This window comes from Oncorhynchus kisutch, linkage group LG4, assembly GCF_002021735.2.
Source record: "Oncorhynchus kisutch isolate 150728-3 linkage group LG4, Okis_V2, whole genome shotgun sequence".
Classification (NCBI taxonomy): domain Eukaryota; kingdom Metazoa; phylum Chordata; class Actinopteri; order Salmoniformes; family Salmonidae; genus Oncorhynchus; species Oncorhynchus kisutch.
This window is the reverse complement of record NC_034177.2, coordinates 30282463-30303581: the sequence shown is the minus strand read 5'-3', so window position 1 is coordinate 30303581 and position 21119 is coordinate 30282463. Positions and strand designations below refer to the sequence as shown.

Sequence of the window (21119 nt, the reverse complement as noted above, 5' to 3'; positions counted from 1 at the left end):
AGAGTTAGCGGATAGCAGGCCATCCCAGCAGCCAGTGGGGAAGTGAAGTGTACTCTCACAAGGTGAGCTGATGCTGGAGGAGAGGAGAGGAGAAGGCAGCCTTGCGGTCAGCAGGGAGCAAGCGGGCCCCAGGGAGAAGCTCTTAACTTCTGTCAGGTACAAATAACCACGCAATTTTTCACCTCCTGATTTTAACTGAGAAAATCACTCCGGTCCCTAGTCATATGAACTCTACACACATGCCATGAGTCAATTCTAACTCTGACAGAAAATAGTTGGCCGTAACCTGACAATTATGTTGTCCTCACACAAAGCGGATTTATGACCAGAAAATGTGTTTTTCTTTGTAGTTTGTCGTGTCTTTAGGATATTTTCTCAGTTCTAGAGACACATTGACTATGTAATGTAGAGCAATTTACTTTGCATATCTGTGTTTGTATAGAAAGTAATTATGGGTTGTATGGATTGGAAATACTAATTACTACCACCAGCTACAGTAGTCCTTTAAAGTAGAATATAAATTACATTTTTCTGTCATCTAGATGTCATCTTGAAAAAACATATTTCCCTTCAATAACATACATAAGCCCACTTAGGAATGCACAGCTGCCTGTACAGCAGCACTTATACAAGGAAATCTAAACCTTTATTTATAGTAAATTCCGGAATTTGCTATTGTTAGGTTGCTGCTAGGTGGTGCTGTTCAGTAGCATTGTTTCATTCAATGGAGTGAGACACAAAGTTCCAGGTACATTTAACCATGATAGTCTATACATCATCCTTAAAATATCTCAGTTAAATTGAAACACTATTGTGTGTATAACATGTTCATGTTAAAATTCACAAACCTTTGACTGCAAAGCTGTCTCCCGTAAAGTTGGAGGTGGCAGAACTACCTGAGGTCAGAGTACTCCACCATATATCACATCATTTAACACTTTCAACTGTCACAAACGAGTCACTGTGCTTCTCTCCTGATACCACGATCTGTCAGAATGACATCATAAATACAATCATTACCCCAACGTTGGGTCTTTATTCTGTCAACTGTTTCAATCCATTGCCGTGCCTCTTCATTTCCTACACATGAATAAGTGAAACATCATTAATATAGCTCTTTCATTATGGTCTGGCACTCCACACTGCAGTACATCATCAAGAGGAAAATAATTTGTAGTGCATCTGTGTTTGGAGGGGAACCATTCTGATTTCCGATTTGTAAAGCAACAAAGAGATGTCATGATGTCCACTGGAGAAAACATCCGTATTGAAAAATCTAATTTTCTCATTTATTGCTATTTGTTCCCACTACTCACATACTATACATTGGACAGTATATTCTATTTTTGATTTTGGTTTTAATCTCTTGAACCATTGGTTGAATCTTTACACCTTCACTTGATCAATACGTTGAAATAAAAACACAAGGACATTACCAGGGCATAGAAAGATTGGCTACTCTTGGAAGGAGAAAACTGCCCAAAGTTGAGTTTGCTGGAGAGGCATCGTTGATGGGGCGATGGGCCTAAGTAAGTATGTCAGTAAGTCAGTCAGTAAGTACCCTCTGACAATAACAAGCACTCCCAAGACATGCTGAAAAGTCCATCCGTCTCAGAGGCTATTCTATTGTCTGATAAACTTTCTCTGAAGGGTGTCCTACCTTGTGTCTCTAGTGTCTTCCTCCTGTGCTCTCCTGATTTGAAATATTGCCTTACATAATGAGGGAGAAAAATAGAGTGGTGGTGCACCCCTGAGCTGGTGTCAGCTTAATCAATCATTTTTAAACACAGGGAGAGAGGCAGCCATGTAGCACTGCCCGCCTCACATCCGCACATCCTTCCTCTGCTCCAGTCGATGACAGCGGCATAATTCATTAGAACTCAAAAATTAAACCAGCAGCATCATCAAACTCGTCCTTGCATCCTCTGTGTGTTTAAACGCGGGGTGGGGAGGGTGTGTGCGTGTGCAGCTGTCTGTGTGTCTGTGTGTGCATGCGTGAGTACGCGTGTGTTTGTGTGTGTGTGGGGGGGGGGGCTTACAGTCCGCTCCTGTATGTACCTTCAAGTTCAATTTTCCCTGGTTAAGCCATTGAACTTGAGAAAGAGAGAGATGTTGAAGTAAGGTTCACAGGGTCACATTGCAGTGGGTTTTGGAGGTTAAAGGCCTAAGCAGAAGAAGAGGGATTAGTCCTAATATCAGGCAAGTGAGAGATTCATTCTTCCTTTTCCCGAAAGTATCTTCTTTCCACAACGATCATGTGGTTAGTTCATAAGGGGCTATGAGCTTGTAAGTTGTAAACTTTTTAGTACAAACAAAATAACTCCTTTGCATGACCAAAATAACAATTTTGGCTATTTTACTTTTGGTCAACTCTACTGCAATTATCCTGATGTGAGGGAGTAATGGAATGGCGCCAGAGGGGATGGCTGCAGTTTTATGTGCATTTGAACCAACTGTGATATTTTTTTTTTTTTTTTGCGTTGTTGGTAACTTATGAGTTTTCATTTATATTTTTCATAGCTGTCTATTTACCACAACAAACCGATGCTGGCAATAAGACGGCACTCAACGAGCTGTATAGGGCCATAAGCAAACAGGAAAATGCGCATCCAGATGCGACGCTCCTATTAGCCTGGGACTTTAATGCCGGACTTTAATTACCTCATTTCTACCAGCATTTTAAATGTGCAAACAGAGAGAGAAAAACTCTAGACCACCCTTATTGCACACACAGAGATGAGTACACAACCCTCCATTTGGCAAATCCGGCCATAAGTTCTTCCTCCTGATTCCGGTTTACAAGCAAAAACGAAAGCAGGAAGTTCCAGTGACTCGCTCATCAAGGAAGTGGTCAGAGGATGCAGATGCTAAGCTACAGGACTGTTTTGCCAGCACAGACTGGAATATGTTCCGGAATTCCTCCGATGGCATTGAGGAATACACCACATCAGTCACTGACTTCATCAATAAGTGCATTGATGACGCCATCCCCACAGTGATCATACGTACATACCCCAACCAGAAGCCATGGATTACAGACAACATCCGCACTGAGCTAAATAGTAGAGTTGCCGCTTTCAAGGATCGGGACTTTAACGCGGACACTTATAGTAAATCCCGCTATGCCCTCCGACGAACCATCAAACAGGCAAAGCATCAATACAGGACTAAGATTCACAGTCTTCGTAGCCGATGTGAGTAAGATCTTTAAACAGGTCAACATTCACAAGGCCGCAGGGCCAGACGGCTTACCAGGATGTGTACTCTGAGCATGCTCTGACCAACTGGCAAGTGTCTTCACTGTAATTTTCAACCGGTACCTGACCGAGTCTGTAATAACAACATGTTTCAAGCAGACAACCATAGTCCCTGTGCCCAAGAACATCAAGTTAACCTGCCTGAATAACTACTGATCCGTAGCACTCATTTCTGTAGCCATGTAGTGCTTTGAGAGGATGGTCATGCTTCACATCAACACAATTATCCCAGAAACCCACCCTAATTTGCATACCGCCCCAAACAGATCCACAGATGCAATCTCTAATACACTCCACACTGCCCTTTCCCACCTGGACAAAAGGAACACCTACGTGAGAATGATATTCATTGACTACAGCTCAGCATTCAACACCATAGAGCCCTCAAAACTCATCACTAAGCTAAGGACCCTGGGACTAAACAGCTCCCTCTGCAACTGGATCCTGGACTTCCTGATGGGCCGCCACCAGGTGGTAAGGGTAGATAACAACACATCTGCCACGCTGATCCTCAACACAGGGGCTCCCCAGGGGTGCGTGCTCTGTCCCCTCCTGTACTCCCTGTTCACCCATGACTGCATGGCCAAGCACGACTCCAACACATTAAGTTTGCCGATGACACAACAGTGGTAGGAGCTGCTCGGCCTCCATCAGCAAAGCACTACAGAGGGTAATGCGTACGGCCCAGTACATCACTGGGGTCAAGCTTCCTGCCATCCAGGACATCTACACCAGGCTGTGTAAGAAGAAGGCCCAATAAATTGCCAAGGACTCCAGCCACCCTAGTCATAGGCTGTTCTCTCTGCTACCGCACGGCAAGTGGTACCGTAGCACCACGTCTAGGTCAAAAAAGCTTCTAATAGCTTCTACCCCCAAGCCATAAGACTCTTGAACAGTTAATCAAATGGCTACCCGGACTATTTGCGTTGTCCCCATCCCCAATTTTTACTCTGCTGCTACTCTCTGTTTATTATGTATAGTATAATATGTATAGTCATTTTACCTCTACCTACATGTACATATTAATGAATGAATTACCTTGACTAATCGATGCCCCGGCACATTGACTCTGTACCGGAACCCCCTGTATATAGCCTCGCCTCGCTACTGTTATTTGATTGTTGCTCCAGAATTATTTTTTATATTTCAAAAAATAACAATCTTAAAACTGCATTGTTGGTTAAGGGCTTGCAAGTACCGTAAGCATTTCACTGTAAGGTTTACCTACACCTGTTGTATTCGGCGCATGTGACAAATACAATTTGATTACATTTGATTTGATGTGTATATGCAGTTGTATCAACTAATTTGGTGTAGGTAATTTTATCAATATTTGATTTACAGCTGCCCATATATTAAGTTATATTTTCGGTGAAATTAAAGATAAATCAAATGTGGCTGTGTGAATGTGACATCTCGCATTGTCCCCAATGTTTCTTCCCCATATCTACCTTTGTGCTCCAAAATGTCATGTTAGAGGACTAATTATCTTCATGTAAATGTTTAAACACTGGAGTCAGAGCCAGCTCACCTTTTCAGTGTCTGATTTCCTTATGTGTTCCTTTTTTGCCGGATATATTTGTTATACTGACCAAACAGGTCAAGGGCTCACCATCATAGGTCCAGCAAATCTATGTAACTATTTGGCTAATTATCAAATATGAAATGTTTAAATGTACAATTAAGTGAAACATAACTTTTGAATTGGTCAGTTAAATTTCCTACTGGCTTACTATTTCATACCAACAACTCATGAAACTTAAGACATCCAGTATTTCTTAGGTATTTTTCTAGCAGCAGTTATAGAGAATTACAGGCATTGGGTTTGTTGTTGTCGAAAGGGCTGAGTTTGAAATAATGTCAGTGAAACCTGATCTGTACCCAGTTCTGACAAAATTCCCATCTCCAGTTTTGCTTAGCAGAACCGAAACTAGTTGTTGCATAATCACCAAACTTATACAGACAATGTGTCTTTTCACAGTGGTTTGATTTTATTGAGGGACATTAAATATTGCAAATGAAGTATATTATTGAATGTGTGTGGTCCATGGCAATCCAATGAACCCTTAGGTTGGCAGGAGTGAAACTGGAAAAAAAACAAAGGCATTTCCAATGGTGTTCATAGTTGAGACACAGGGCTTAGCCATGCAAATGACCGTACCTTGCCAAATACAGTAGAATGACTCACACATAAGGTGTGAAGTGGTGTGAGGTCAGTCTCCATCAAGGGATACTCCTTTATCACAAAGTAGGGATGAACATTATTGTGAAATTCTTATTTGACACAAATCAAGATAAGAAGTGGTTGATTTTGTAATGTTATATTTTGCTCCATTGGCTACTTTAATGTTATATTTTGCTCCATTGGCTACTTTAGTGAAACCTGTAAGATCCCAGTGTTTCAGTGCTGTAGGAGTGTCTGATAAGTAGAGTGCTGTTTGGATAAGCTAATGGCTTGACTTTACATGACTCACAACTCTAGCAGATATGTTGAATCAATATTTAAAAGATAAATATTATTGTATCCAAAAGGCACTGCATAGCTGATGATAGTGATGAATAACACCATGAGGGGTTATTATGGCCAAATGTGGAAGTGGTGATTATAGTTCCCTCAGAGGAAAGAGAGGAAAATGATTAAATAATGGAAAGCCAATCAGACTCTTCTAATAGGTTTGTATCCAGTTGATGTAACTCTGTAGTTCATCAAACATTTTGCCCCTCACTGAGAATACAGTACCGTGTGGAATTTCTACAATTATTTACAGAAATGACATACATAATTGTGTATTATTTTTCTATAAAAATAATATATACTTCCAAAGCTGTATCAATCTAAACAATGCAACAAGTACTAGTGCATACCAGCAGCAGAATTATCTCCATCAAACTACACATGTACAGCTACAGGAACACACACAGGTCATTTTGAATTGAATGACAATGAAAAGAATGTTGCTAAACAGTATTGAATGGAGAATGAATGATGCACTCTTACTCAGCTAAGCAAATTGAAAGTGATTTCCTGCCTAAATATAGTGTTTGTAGTTACATTAGGTAAGACAACATTTTACCTTCAGATCCACAACAGCAGCTGACATTGCAAATAGCAGGCACTTTGTCTTTGTTTATTAAAATATGAAACAGAATATATAGTACAGTACATCAGAGCAGACAAAAACATATTCTCTTTTTTCTAAATGAGCATTACACAATGTTATTATCTAACCTAGCAGACTTTGTTGAACACCACTGCACCACAATATAGTGCACTGTGGTTGTTATAGATTTGTTGCATGGTTGTAATGTCTATAATGTGTTGGTTATTAGGAAGGCTGGAGATATCTCCACTTGATATTTCTACTTGATTTGTGGCCTTTTCTAGTGCAAATCTGAAACTGGAATAACAATCCTTGTCATGTCAAGGCAATGCACAACGGGCAATTGTTTCCCCCATGAAATAAACAATATAAAATAAATGTTACTCTGCATGTCAAACTTGATTCCTTATTGTGAAAATGAGGTAGCAGTGTAAAAGGGTATGAAAGAAATGCCAGTTTGGCTGTGGTTTGAAGTTCGATCTCATATTTAATTTGACTGGGGGTCATCATCTGTGTAAACGCAGACTGGAAGCCTTGTAAAAAGAGAGAATAACTTAACAAGGCTAACATTGGAAGATTTTCAAATCAGTCAAATTATGTCACTTACACTAATCCATATCTAGCTTAATAGTCATCCAAAGAGCCCAGTGATGTGACCAAAATGTAAGGACTTGTGATTAACCTGCATAATGATGCCATAATTGGATTTATAGCTAAAATGTATGAAGTTTTATTGGTTGTCATCATTTGTCATTTAAAGTCCCCCCGAAGGAATAACAAAGCAAAGCACAGTAATAACAGCATAATAGAAATAATAGTAATAATAATAATTATATTCAATTATAATCATTATTATTATTATTATTTCCCTGCTGTTCATATAACAAAACATTAAATAAGTCTGAAATATGTTATTCATAAAGTAACTGTCTAGTGAAAATCTCACTTCTATAAGTTCATATTTTGTATACAAAAATAATGCTGTTGATTCATCCTATACTCATATTTGCTGCCAAAGCATAAATTGGAGAGATTTTTTTTTTTCAAAACCCACCCCTCAAACTTCTATCTCAAACTGACATTTAAAAAATGCTTGCTATTTCCTACTGAGGATAGTCTTAATGGCTGGTATATGCCCACACCATTCTGTCGTTAGGGTAAACCCACACCATTCCAACACAGAAAAGCTGCTTTTAAAGTACTTAAAGCTGCATAGAATGTGAGTTATAAATCTGTCCTTCTCATTGAAAGTGGTAGATCTGTTCTATGTTAAGTATCGTTTTGGTCTTTTACTTTTGGTTTTGTACACTCGTTTCTAACAGCTGTAAAATACAATGTTTTGCATTATGTAAAAGATATTTCGCAGCGGTTTAGATGGTACAATGATTCTCTACACTATACTTGCTGATATTGTCACATAAACTGAAATTAGGTGAACTATTAGAATTTTAGCAACCAGGAAATGGCCGGCATAGTACATTTTAATTTACATTTTTTTGGAAGAATAACTATTTCACTCATATTGTAATTCGTTTTAGGTCATATTTCATAGAAATCTGGACACAATGGACAGTTACTTTCAATCATAAATACAGCCGATGTGAATAGAGAAGCAGGGCCAAGTACACGTGAAAGGCTTTGAAGGGGCGGGGTTCTGTTGTGGCGCCTTGCTGCTGATCACATGCAGAAGGCATGGTGTTTGTAATTACACCACAAACGGCGTAGACACAGAGGCCCGAGCGGGAATGGAATGCACGGTGTATCCTACCACATAAACGCAGACATAGCATTGCACATCCTCTGCAAAGACAAGTGTGCAATTTCGTGCCATCGGGAGAAATTTATTTTTCTCTCAGATGTAAAATGAAAATTAGAAAGCAAGACAGGACCCAGCAGCTTTGATCAGCTGCTTGAGGAGGTCCGTTTCAGACCAGCTTAATCTACTGCCCCATGCTCGGATTAAACATAATACATTTACATTATTCTCCATAAGCAGCATTGTCACTAACAGCATCATCTTCAGCATCTCGTCAATATCATCATCATCCTCATGATCATCACATTGACAATAGATAGCCTACTCATGTCAATATGATTACTTTTGGTGGCCTATCTCAGCAGAATACATTTGAAAGAATTTCCTTAAAGCTTTGTAAATAATTCTAGTGCTACCAATTATGCACGCTTCCATGGGCTTTTACACTGTAAACCTTAAAATATAGATGATGATGGTGGTGTTGATGAGAGCTAAAACAGCTCTGCAGACCATCGACTGTGCAGGCATGGACATGTTCTCTTCCTTTTCTCTCTATAGTTGTAGTTGCATTAGCCGAGGCATATTCTTCGTCAGTTATGATTTTGTATTTTTTTTGGTCAATAAAAAATTGGCTATAATATAATGGGATGTTGAAGTTGTGAGCAGTCTTCAGAGGTACAGGTTTTTAAATGAACAAGAGATAGCATATTGGGTACCTCTCCCAATGTGGCTATATACACATTATGATGTTTGAACACAGTGATGATAGACTATAGCCTACAATCAGACTTTATCCTGTAAAATGAAAATTGGGATGATAAACTTAATAGAAACGCGAGTTGGCTGCATCAAACTGCTATCACATGAACTAAACTCGCAGGCACTAACTAGCCTACTTACTGTACATCTATTCATCGGCTATTGACAACCTCTCCCTTTTCAGTTGTAGGCCTATGACTGAAGCTCTCTCTAGCGCTGCCGGTGGACAATCAAACCAACACACCCACCTCTTGACACACTCGCATTTTCTCATTTCTTAGTTCTACTATAATATAGATAGCTAAACGGACTCTCGGAGCTCACAAATCATAGAGACTTGTCCTGAAAAACTAGCAATAGTTTAACAGTAAATCTGAAATTCAACATGGAGTCCCCTCCAGATCCAGCAAGCGACCCGGCCAACAGCGCCTCCGAGCCGGCTACCCCGGCCAGGGAAACCCCGGTAAACCTGGAGACGCTCCGAAAAGCGGACCATCCAGCCCCTGTTCGAAGGCAGACCTGTTCAAGCACCAACAGAGGTAAGAGGCCGACATCTCACATCACGAGAAATATTGATTGATTACCGATTTGATGCATCAAACTTCAAAATGAATTCTTTATATGGAGAATTTAAATTACGGAGGTCTCAAATAAGCCATGTGTATAACTAAATGTTTAAAACCACCCGGAACATAAGATGTATTCTTATTGCGCTGCATTGTTAATGTTTACCATATTTATTATGATGAGAGAGTTGCTTCTGTGTTGCCTTAGGTGTTCAAGCACAACTGAGAACTGACAGGTCCAACCGTTGTCGGTTGATGTGTCATTGTGAGACAAATCAAACTCTGAATAAAACAGTTATAGTTAGGATAGTGTATTAAACAGGTCGATTACAATTGCCTTAAAACGCAAGCACGGCAACTAGCTATATTATCGTAGTACACGTGTATCAGGCTACACAATGGTGCTAAAGACAAGTGAACTTTGGGAAACTGTATGCTATCGACCACCAGTGCCTTCAACTTTAAAAGCGACATGTATTTTATGGTCGTATTTGTTTCGAAGTGACAGGCTACAGAATAGATAGTCTGTAATTGTGTGTGTGTGTGTGTGTGATATAGACGCATCAGCAGCAGGAATTTGATTTACCTTGCCTTGCGTGTGCGCGCCAGATCTGATACATTGTAGCGGACAGAAATGAAGGGTTGACAATTGCCTGATGGTGGACATGATGGACAGTGGACACTGTGATAATTTATCAAAGAAATTATTTTATTGTGTTGGTCCCGTATACATGTATTACGAATATGCGAGATTGAGTACCGTCCGTGTTGTACAGTACAGACAGTATTTAGCCACACCCCCTCTAGACAGCTTCCATTCAATTTAGTTCATCCAAGTTAAATGGAATAGAATAATACTCAAAAGTACAGTATATTCACATGCTATTATGACACTAAATGACATATTAGACATGTCGGTGTATTCATTGCTCTGTTGTTTGCATGAGCACATTTCCTCTGCGGAAGGGGTAGCCTATGTTTAGAGTGTGATATGGTGAATGTGGAATGTAAGCTGGTTATGTAACAGGTTTAGCCATGAACAGAGGCGCGCACTGAAAGAGAGAGAGAAAGCGAAAATCATTAAATATTATTTCACTTTGTGGATGAGTTCTTGACTCCTGAGGTCAAGACATGTGTAGGCTAATGGTTCTTAACACTACTCATTCCAGCTGCATAAGATAATGATTTGTGTGAAGAAGAGATAGTACTAAATTAAACAAAAACTTGGTAGATCCCAGCCAGTGCTCCGTTATGTAATACCGGGCAAAGGCAGGTAGTTATAAAGGCATTTTGGACAAAAGCTTTTTAGGTTGATCTCATGGCTGTTTTATGAAGAGGTCTGGCTTCTAGACGCTCCTAACCTGCTGACCCATATTCACCCCCACCCATTTATGCATTGGATTAAAGTGTCTGGAAGAGGAAGACAGGAAAAATAATGCCTTTGCTCTGTTATGTAATGCTTGAATGCGTAAAAAAATGCATGTTCAGTGGGACAAGCCTCATTCAGAATGCTTTAGTTAAAGGGACATTTCCAAAATGTTCAACTTCATATTTATCGTTGTGTGTTTCTAGGTTTTGTGGTAAAAAAGAGAGGAAGATAAATGTTTCCAATGACATCATCAGTGTGCATTGTGTGGTTTTAACCAATTATGAGTAGGCATTGCCAACTAATTGTCTACTAACTGGTTGATGATGTCATTGGAAACAAATCTTCCTCTATCTTCTTTTTACCATAAAACATAGAAGCACGCATGTCTGTCAAGTAATAAAACATATATTTCCTTTGAATATCCTTGGTATGCTGGCAAAATGTAACGGTTTTCTGTAGGCCAAAGCGAGTCAGACCAAAATGCGGCGTGGCTATTGCGATCCATGTTTAATGAAAACATGAATCAAAAACGTAACCCGAAACAGCCTAATACTGGTTCTAAGTAACACAGACAGAATAAGGACAATCACCCACAAAACCCAACACCAAACAGGCTACCTAAATATGGTTCCCAATCAGAGACAATGACGAACACCTGCCTCTGATTGAGAACCATATCAGGCCAAACATAGAACTAGACAAACTAGACATGTAACATAGAATGCCCACTCAGTTCACACCCTGACCAACCAAAACATAGAAACATACAAAGCAAACTATGGTCAGGGTGTGACACAAAAGTTATCCTGTAGCACTTCAACAAGTTTTCAATAACAGGCAAATAAAAAAATGTTTCTGCATTATTATTCTTCCCCAGCTGTTTCTTTTAATAATAATTCTAACAAATATGATAAAATCCTAAAGTAAGATTTTTCAATTATCAACACTTTTTGTGTGGTTTCTGTGATTCCAAACTCGGTCCGGGTAGGTGCCCCACCCACACACCTCGGGTGCCGGTTTTGGTTTTGGTTTTTGCCCTAGCACTACACAGCTGTTGCAAATAACTCATCATCAAGCTTTGATTATTTGAATCAGCTGTGTCCTGCTAGGGCAAGACCGAGTTTGGGAAACCCAGTTCTAGAGGCTTCTTTTTTTTCAAACATTGCTTTTATAGAAAATGAAACATTGTTAGGTATTTTGTCCACTATACATGAATTGATTAGAAATATTTCTTATTGCTATTGGTTGGTGGCACAATCCAATATGAGATCACAAAAAAAAGTGAAACAATAAAAATGCCAAGTAAAGCATTTCCAGGATTACAGTGCTGGGATCAGACACAACAGACGCTTAGCCGTTTACTGAGGAACCCTTTCCCTTTTCACATCCGTGTATTGAGGAGGATGCCCATTTAATGTTTTAACCCCGAGCACTAATACCCTATAGGAAAGGCTTACTTCAGCAGAAGCTGTGCTAGAAGGCTTGAGTGGGTCAGAGAATGGGCCTGGGAGGTCTGTGGATATTAGTGGAAAGAATGGTGTTGTTTTCATATTGCAGGATCCCTCAGTTCGTGAGGAGCAAATTCGGAAACAATCAATATTAATGGCTTGTTATGTAAGTTGACAGCCTCCGGATGAAGCCTCAGAGTTACTCAGGGAAGCTGCAGATGTGATGATGCCCAGTCCAAAACTCTGCACGGTTTATCCTTGAACGAGCCTCAGATTCGTGTGTGTGTGTGTGTACACATAACCTCACTATGGAGACTCTGCCCTGAACTGTTAAGACTAAGGTATCATGTTATGGGTAGTGATGACTGTGGTGCATGCTTGTAGCTCAGGCTTTAGATGTGATTTTAATATTCATTCATAATGTGCTGTGCCGTTGTAACATCATTTTCTGCCGTCTGTTCAGGACTTCCCCAGTAACATATCAGTTGGCATGCCAGATAACATCATTTTGTTTTCTCCTTAATGCAACATTATACAAGCCCTCATATAGGGAATGACAGACAGGTGTAACAGTATTGCTTCCATCCCTCTCCTTGCCCCAACCTGGTCTCGAACCAAGGACCCTCTAAACACATTAACAACAATCACCCTCAAAGCATTGTTATCTATCACTCCATCAAAGCCCTAATTTTGCACAGCAAGGGAAACAACTACCTCAAGGTCTCAGAGCGAGTGACGTCACCGATTGAAACAATACTAGCGCACACCGCTAACTAGTAACCACTTCACACCGGTTACACAGGCTTACTCCAGCAGGTATATTTTTCGGTAGGACAGTGATACACTCATAAATATTTCCACAGAGCTCAATGTAACCATATCACACAAAAGCAGATGATTGTGCAGGGTGGCTTACCTATTATCTCAAACTTTGTTAGCTGTTTCCTGTCTGTCATGCAGGCTGAAGTTATACAACGCCTTAGACACTTTCTACATACAGTTGAAGTCGGAAGTTTACATACACCTTAGCCAAATACATTTAAACTCAGTTTTTCACAATTCCTGACATTTAATCCCAGTAAAAATTCTCTGTCTTAGGTCAGTTAGGATCACCACTTTATTTTAAGAATGTGAAATGTCAGAATAATAGTAGAGAGAATGATTTATTTCAGCTTTTATTTCTTTCCTCACATTCAAGCTGGGTCAGAAGTTTACATACACTCAATTAATATTTGGTAGCATTGCCTTTAAATTATTTAACTTGGGTCAAATGTTTTGGGTAGCCTTCCACAAGCTTGCCACAATAAGTTGGGTGCATTTTGGCCCATTCCTCCTGACAGTGCTGGTGTTACTGAGTCAGGTTTGTAGGCCTCCTTGCTCGCACACGCTTTTTCAGTTCTACACACATTTTCTATAGGATTGAGGTCAGGTCTTTGTTATGGCCACTCCAATACCTTGACTCTGTTGTCCTTATGCGATTTTGCCACAACTTTGGAAATATGCTTGGGGTCATTGTCCATTTGGAAGACCCATTTGCGACCAGGCTTTAACTTCCTGACTGATGTCTTGAGATGTTGCTTCAATATATCCACATAATTTTCCTACCTCATGATGCCATCTATTTTGTGAAGTGCACCAGTCCCTCCTGCAGCAAAGCACCCCCACAACATGATGCTGCCACCCCCGCTCTTCACGGATGGGATGGTATTCTTCGGCTTGCAAACCTCTCCCTTTTTCCTCCAAACATAAAGATGTTCATTATGGCCAAACAGTTCTAATTTTGTTTCATCAGACCAAAGGACATTTCTCAAAAAAAGTACAATCTTTGTCCGCATGTGCAGTTGCAAACCGTAGTCTGGCTTTTTTTAATGGTGGTTTTGGAGCAGTGGCTTCTTCCTTGCCGAGCGGCCTTTGTCGATATAGGACTCGTTTTACTATAGATATAGATAATTTTGTAACTGTTTCCTCCACCATCTTCACAAGGTCCTTTGCTGTTGTTCTGGGATTGATTTGCACTTTTTGCACCAAAGTACGTTCATCTCTAGGAGACATAATGCGTTTCTTTCCTGAGCGGTATGACGGCTGCGTGGTCCCATGGTGTTTATACTTGCGTACTATTGTTTGTACAGATGAACGTGGTACCTTCAGGCATTTGGAAATTGCTCCCAAGAATGAACCAGACTTTTTTCTGAGGTCTTGGCTGATTTCTTTTGATTTGCCCATGTTGTCAAGCAAAGAGGCACTACGTTTGAAGGTAGGCCTTGAAGTAGATCCACAGGTACACTTCCAATTGACTGAAATTATGTCAATTAGCCTATCAGAAGCTTCTAAAGCCATGACATCATTTTCTGGAATTTTCCAAGCTGTTTAAAGGCACAGTCAACTTAGTGTATGTGAACTTCTGACCCACTGGAATTGTGATAGATTATTTCACTTATAATTTACTCTGTCTGTAAAGAATTGTTGGGAAAATTACTTGTGTCATGCATACAGTAGATGTCCTAATCGACTTACAAAAACTATAGTTTGTTAACAAGACATTTGCGGAGTGGTTGAAAACTGAGTTAATAATAATTTTTTCAATTTTACCCCTTTTTCCTCCCCAATTTCATGGAATCCAATTGGTAGTAGTTACAGTCTTGTCTCATCGCTGCAACTCCCGTACGGACTCGGGAGAGGTGAAGGTCAAGAGCCATGCGTCCTCCGGAACACAACCCAACAAAGCCGCACTGCTTCTTGACACAATGCCCATCCAACCCGGAAGCCAGCCGCACCATTGTGTCGGAGGAAACACTATACACCTGGTGACCTGGTCAGCGTGCACTGTACCTGGCCCGCCAAAGGTGTCGCTAGTACGCGATGAGACAAGGTTATCCCTGCCGGCCAAACCCTCCCTAACCCGGACAACACTCGGTTAATCGTGTGCCGCCCCATGGGCCTCCCAGCCGGCTACAACAGAGCCTGGGCTCGAACCCAGAATCTCTGGTGGCACAGCTAGCACTGGGATGCAGTGCCTTAGACCACTGCACCACCTGGGAGGCTGAAAACGGAGTTTTAATGATTCCAACCTAAGTGTATGTAAACTTCCAACTTCAACTCTAGGTACCATTCCGTATGCAGTTTTCTTTGGCTTAACATTGTTGGTCCAAAATAACCACGTCATGGTATGGTTTTCCCTTTCTGAACATTTAAGGGGACTTTCACCTCCACAGTCAGCCGATTGGTTCTATGTTGCGGACGGAGGGAGCCCTGTGGGCTGGAGTTGTGGCATGTGTTTACTCTGTGCTGACAGAAGATGGATGTCTCACAGGGGAGCAGAGGCCTCTAAACAAGGTTCTGCACAAAGCCTGTGAAAGCCTGAAGCTGGCACAGTGCTCACACTACCCCGTTGGACAGCAGCGTAAGTGAGACTGTGACATTCTCAAATACCAGCTGGATTACGGTTCTCTGCTCGATGAGGAGGGCCAAGCAGCAGGTAGCCACCATGCGGACAGCCAGGGCACATCCTGGAGAGCAACTCGTTTGTGTCTTTCTTTTTGGCAGATAGACCTTGACAAAATAATGGTCTCTGTCTCTTGCTTTTGTTAATACTTCGAGGAGTGTGAGGTGTCCCAAAACGCAAAATGCATCATACTGGCTGTATTTCTGTATTTTTAAAGTTCTATATCTTGAAAACTTGATTGCTGACATTTAGGAAAAACATTTAGGGACTATATCAACAATGGACCAAAATGTGTTTTTTGGTTAAGCCTAAACATCTGGAGTTATAGCTCCAAACTTCACACGTATTTGATAGCTTTGAGTGTTTGATATTGATGCTCTATAGAACTTATTCTGTTTGTACCAAGTAGGCCTACAGGTTATGTTATTTGAGGAGAAAAAGCTAGGTCTATGAAGTTTGATAATTTGTTTCTATTCGAAAGTTTATTAACAAAGTTGATCCATCGCTTGCCCCAATTTACTTTATTGACGAAACATAGTTTATTGGCTTTTAAACTTCACTGAAAGTTTTGTCCTTGTGGGACAGTTTTTTTTTTGGAGTCCGCGTCAGCAGTGGCTCAACTGGGGCTGGCAAGGAAGTCTCGGCTGGTGACTAGAAGCAGATTTGATGTGAAATCTCCAGCGGTGAGCGACAGCTCTGATCTGTGGCCCATTTACTGAAGTTAATATCTGAGATAGAAAGTTTGAATAGTAATGAACTGAAATACTCCAGATGCATTATTGGAGGGTGTTAAAGGAGTCTATATTTAATGCTGCACACTGTGACCTAAGCAGTGCTGTTGTATAGCATGTCCCTGCAGTATATGAAGTGGACCCCTCTGAAGAGGCCTCGTGGGAGAGGGAGGTGGTGAGTAGAGGATATGGGATCACTCAATGGAATTCTTATGACACATCCAAGCCAAGTCCTTAGCAGCTCTACTGGTCTGGAGAGTGTACAGAAGTTGAAAAGGTAGGTGAGGTTTCCTTCAGTGAGAACGTTTTCAGGGGCTTATGATCAATGAACAATCCAACATTGGTATGAACTCGAATTCCTATCACCTGAAAGTAATCAAGTCTTTGTGCAGTTTGTGAAAATCTACCATTGCACCATATTCACACTTGTCTTTTCATAAGTTTTACGTGAATTGGACATGCATGCAATAAAACCGTTCAAGCAAAGTCACATATATTATTCCTAATATAGGGAGTGGAGCACCAACATGTGTAGCCTGTGTAGCCTAGTGTAGCCTAATATAGGGAGTGGAGCACCAACATGTGTTGAACACTTGAAATGCAGAGTGCCATAGAGCCTTTCCCAGGCCTGACGTGCGTGTGCTGTATTTTAAAACAGCAAGAGGTAACAGTGTAAAACCTGTGGTATTTGAGCAGAACACTCCCCAGAGTCCCTTAGCTGTTGTTATTCTGGTGAAATGTCTCTCATGTTGTCCCGTGTTGTAAGGACTATGTTGGACGACCGTGAGTTAAGACAGAAATGCAAAATATAGCCTGTCTATGTAGCGGTAGAAAACTGCACACCACTGAGTCTGAGGTGAAAGTCATGTTGATCCTCCAACTGTCTTTTTAAATGGATGGAGATTGTGGATATTTTTGCAATATTTGTGCGATATTGTCTCAGGTTTTCATCTTCAAATGTCCGTTCACAAAATGTATTAAACATGGTTGTTAAAGCAAATTTGGTAGACATTTTCTGGAACTTGACTTGACATTTTATTTGTCTGAATACACCAGTTTAGTTGCTTCTTTGCATATTGTGTTCTATGTGTTTGTATGTTTGTGTGTGTTTACTGCACTTTATTTGTGGGGGTTTAGGATAATGCGACCTCCCAAGTTCCTTGAAACCAAACTATGTTTGCGTTGCTTCTTTACTATGCAGCTATGTTGTATGTAATATATACTGACTGTACAAAACACCCTAATATTGAGTTGCAACCCCTTTTGCCCTCAGAACAGCCTCAATTTGTCAGGGCTGTGGTTCTAACAGAAGGGCTAAGGTAATGTGAATAATTCATTTGAATTCAATTGTTTCAGCCTTTAATTAATGTGCTTTTGGTTCACTTTTGTCAAGTAGACACTGGAGTATTACACATTTAACAAAGTTTATTTGTCACTTTTTGAGACAAAATATGAACAACTTGAAAATCAGTGTCATTTTCATTGGCTTGAGTATTTATATTGGAGTAACAAGCGAGACCTAATCTTGTATCTGAATCAAAAAGAGAGAGATACAGATTCATTCCCTGCAGGTACTGCTGCCACTTAATCGAATTAGCGCCACTCTCAGGCTTGACGGATTCTTCAAACACCCCTGGTGACTTCTGAGTGCCGATTACAATCAGCTACTATTTTCAGCGTTTGATTAAAATCTGGCGAGGTTGGACAGAATTTTTTAGAGAGCAGAACCAACTAATTATTAATATTGGAACCCATCTCTCCATCTTTTTCACCAATTACAGAATGCCAATGGACTTGAGTGGTTAAACAATACCCATACGTATTCATCATGTTGAATCACATTGGATGTGAAACTATTAGCTTATTCTTATTTAAATATCACACAGGTGTCTGGAGCATATTGTCCAAAGACGTGCCTTTTACTGACCCTTCAGGCTTCCTCCATAACGACTACTTCCTAATTGTGAGACTTGGCATTCATGTGCACTTGTTTTTTTCCAAGGCTAGAGGCCCTCTGCAGGTTTCTAGTACATTTATATTTATTTCATAGACAAACACTGCATTTGATATAAGATACTGTAAACATACAACCAAGCTACAGTTTCATATGCACTCCACCCATTTACTAAGAGACAATGACAATAAACAGAATTGATTCTAATTCTCCACTTATGTTGACAATAATTCTTATCCCAATTGTTCCATTTTCATCATCCAAAAAAGTATGATAATCTTTCTCAGAAATAATAAAGAGGACATTTGTCCCTTTGTTATTTAAAAAAACTGATTTTAAATATGAATAAGCCACTAATGAATATATGATTATTGTCTGTGTGGATTGATTGCTGTAGGAGGTGCTTTAAGATAGAGTGGGTGCTGCTAGAGCATGAGGTTCCATCAAAGCTGATGTGCAGATCTGTGGTAGACAGTGATTGAAAGTTGGACTCACTCTTCACCATGTTTGCAACACCAATCATGCTCACATCCTCTGACAAAAGTTGATCTGTCTTATCGATCAATATTTGCTACTTTATTTTCCTAATGTAGTACAATACATTAGCAATAATTAACAGCATGTCGGGATATTAAAAGGCTATTTTTAAGTGAGAGACAGAAATAGATACACAGAAATAGGAAGATGGAAGTCCTGGGTCAATGTTCCTGTTGAGAGTGAGATATTAGGACAGAGCGCCCTCATAGAATCCTATGGGGATCGCAACAGGGATTTTACATTAGATTATTATACTGAACAAAAAATATAAATGCAACATGCAACAATGTTTTTTTTATTGAGTTACAGTTCATATAAGGAAATCAGTCAATTTAAATTAATTAATTAGGCCCTAATCTATGGATTTCACATGACTGGGCAGAGGCGCAGCCATGGGTGGGCCTGGGAGGCCATAGGCCCACCCACTTGGGAGACTGGCCCACCCACTGGGGAGCAAGGCCCAGCCAATCAAAATACATTTTCCCCCACAAAATAACTTTATTACAGACTGAAATAGTCCTCAGTATCTTCAGCTGTCTGGGTGGCTCGTCTCGGACGATCCTGCAGGTGAAGAAGCCGGAATGTGGAGGTCCTGGGCTGGCATGGTTACATGGTTACATGGGCGCTTATGATAGAGAAATGAACATTAAATTATCTGGCAACCGCTCTGGTGGACATTCCTGCAGTCAGTCAGCCAGCATGCCAATTGTATGCTCCCTCAACTTGAGACATCTATGGCATTGTGTTGTGTGACAAAACTGCACATTTTAGAGTGGCCTTTATTATCTCCAAAACAAGGTGCACCTGTGTAATGATCATGCTGTTAAATCAGCTTCTTGATATGCCCCACCTGTCAGGTGGATGGATCATCTTAGCAAAGCAGAAATGCTCACTAACAGGGATGTAAACGGCAGGTAGGCGGCAGGTAGCCTAGTGGTTAGAGCGTTGGGCCAGTAACCGAAAGGTTGCTGGACTGAATCCCTGAGCTGACGAGGTAAACATCTGTCGTTCTGCCCCTGAACAAGGCAGTTAACCCACTGTTCCCTGGTAGACTGTCATTGTAAATAAGAATTTGTTCTTAACTGACTTGCCTAGTTCAATAAAGGTTAAATTTAAAAAATAAACACATTTGAGCACAACATAGAGAAATAAGATTTTGTTCGTGTGGAACATTTCTGGGATCTTTTATTTCAGCTCATAAAACATGGGACCAACACTACATGTTGTGTTTATATTTTTGTTCAGTGTTTATATAGTTCAGGTCTTTTACTTTGATAAATAAAATAGACGAATGTCAATACTGTTTTTAAATGTGAGGGAATATTAATTAGGGGTGGCTTGCTATGCTCGTAAATGGCAGCTTGCTCCACAAGCAGTGTGTTGGGCTCTCTTACCTGGCGTAGCGCCACGATGTCTTCTCAAAGAGCCACTTCATCTCTGCCAGGGACAGGTGGAAATTTGCACAGTTCTAATTGGACAAAGTGCCTTCCAAACTCTCAGCCATCTCTCACACATCAGATTACCATCAGGCAGAACAAGTGTCAACAGCTTTTTCTCTCTCTCTGTCTCTGTCTCTGTCTCTCTGTCTCTCTCTCTCTGTCTCTCTGTCTCTCTCTCTCTCTCTCTCTCTCTCTCTCTCTCTCTCTCTCTCTGTCTGTCTCTCGCTCTGCCTCTCTCCCGTTCTCCCTCTCTCTCGTGATCTGTCTCTCTCATTCTCTCAGTGTTTCTTTCCATGCCTCCTAGTGGCCCGGGGCACACTATACAGCATTGATTTCCAGATTACTAGAAAGACATATGTTTATAAACAGGGACAAATACACAGTAAACATCTGGCTGACATTTTGAGTCTTGTCTGCATCATCGGCACAGATGTATATCCATGTGCTGATTTGAATCCGGGAAGGAGAAGGGCCAGGAGAGATTGATGGCGGTCTCCCCAGTCAGACAGATAACACCTGATTTTGCCTGCAGGGGGTTAGACTAGCATGCAGCTCCACTGGCCCTCAGACACACAGCAGACTAGACTGAGGATGTGAACCATTCCTCCACTTAATGCAAATGCAGGGACACATTCAGAGATGATCCCAGGATGCTTGTGCAACAAAGCCCTGAGCACTTTGCACCTCATAATCCATGCATCAGCTGCACCTGGGACAAAACCCACACAAGGAATAGAGCCCATTCACAGAAGTACAGTGG

General features: G+C 40.7%; 1 protein-coding gene across 1 annotated transcript in view; it reads left to right on the top strand.

Annotated features, from left to right (window-relative positions):
- The first annotated feature begins 9118 nt into the window (after window positions 1-9118).
- The window catches only part of LOC109889362 (nuclear receptor ROR-alpha A), a 261914-nt gene continuing 249913 nt past the window's right edge, over window positions 9119-21119 (top strand). Inside the window, exon 1 of the mRNA XM_031822771.1 lies at window positions 9119-9412. Within this exon, the coding sequence (XP_031678631.1) occupies window positions 9259-9412 (154 nt within the window). The 5' untranslated portion in view covers window positions 9119-9258. The remainder of the gene's footprint in view (window positions 9413-21119) is intronic.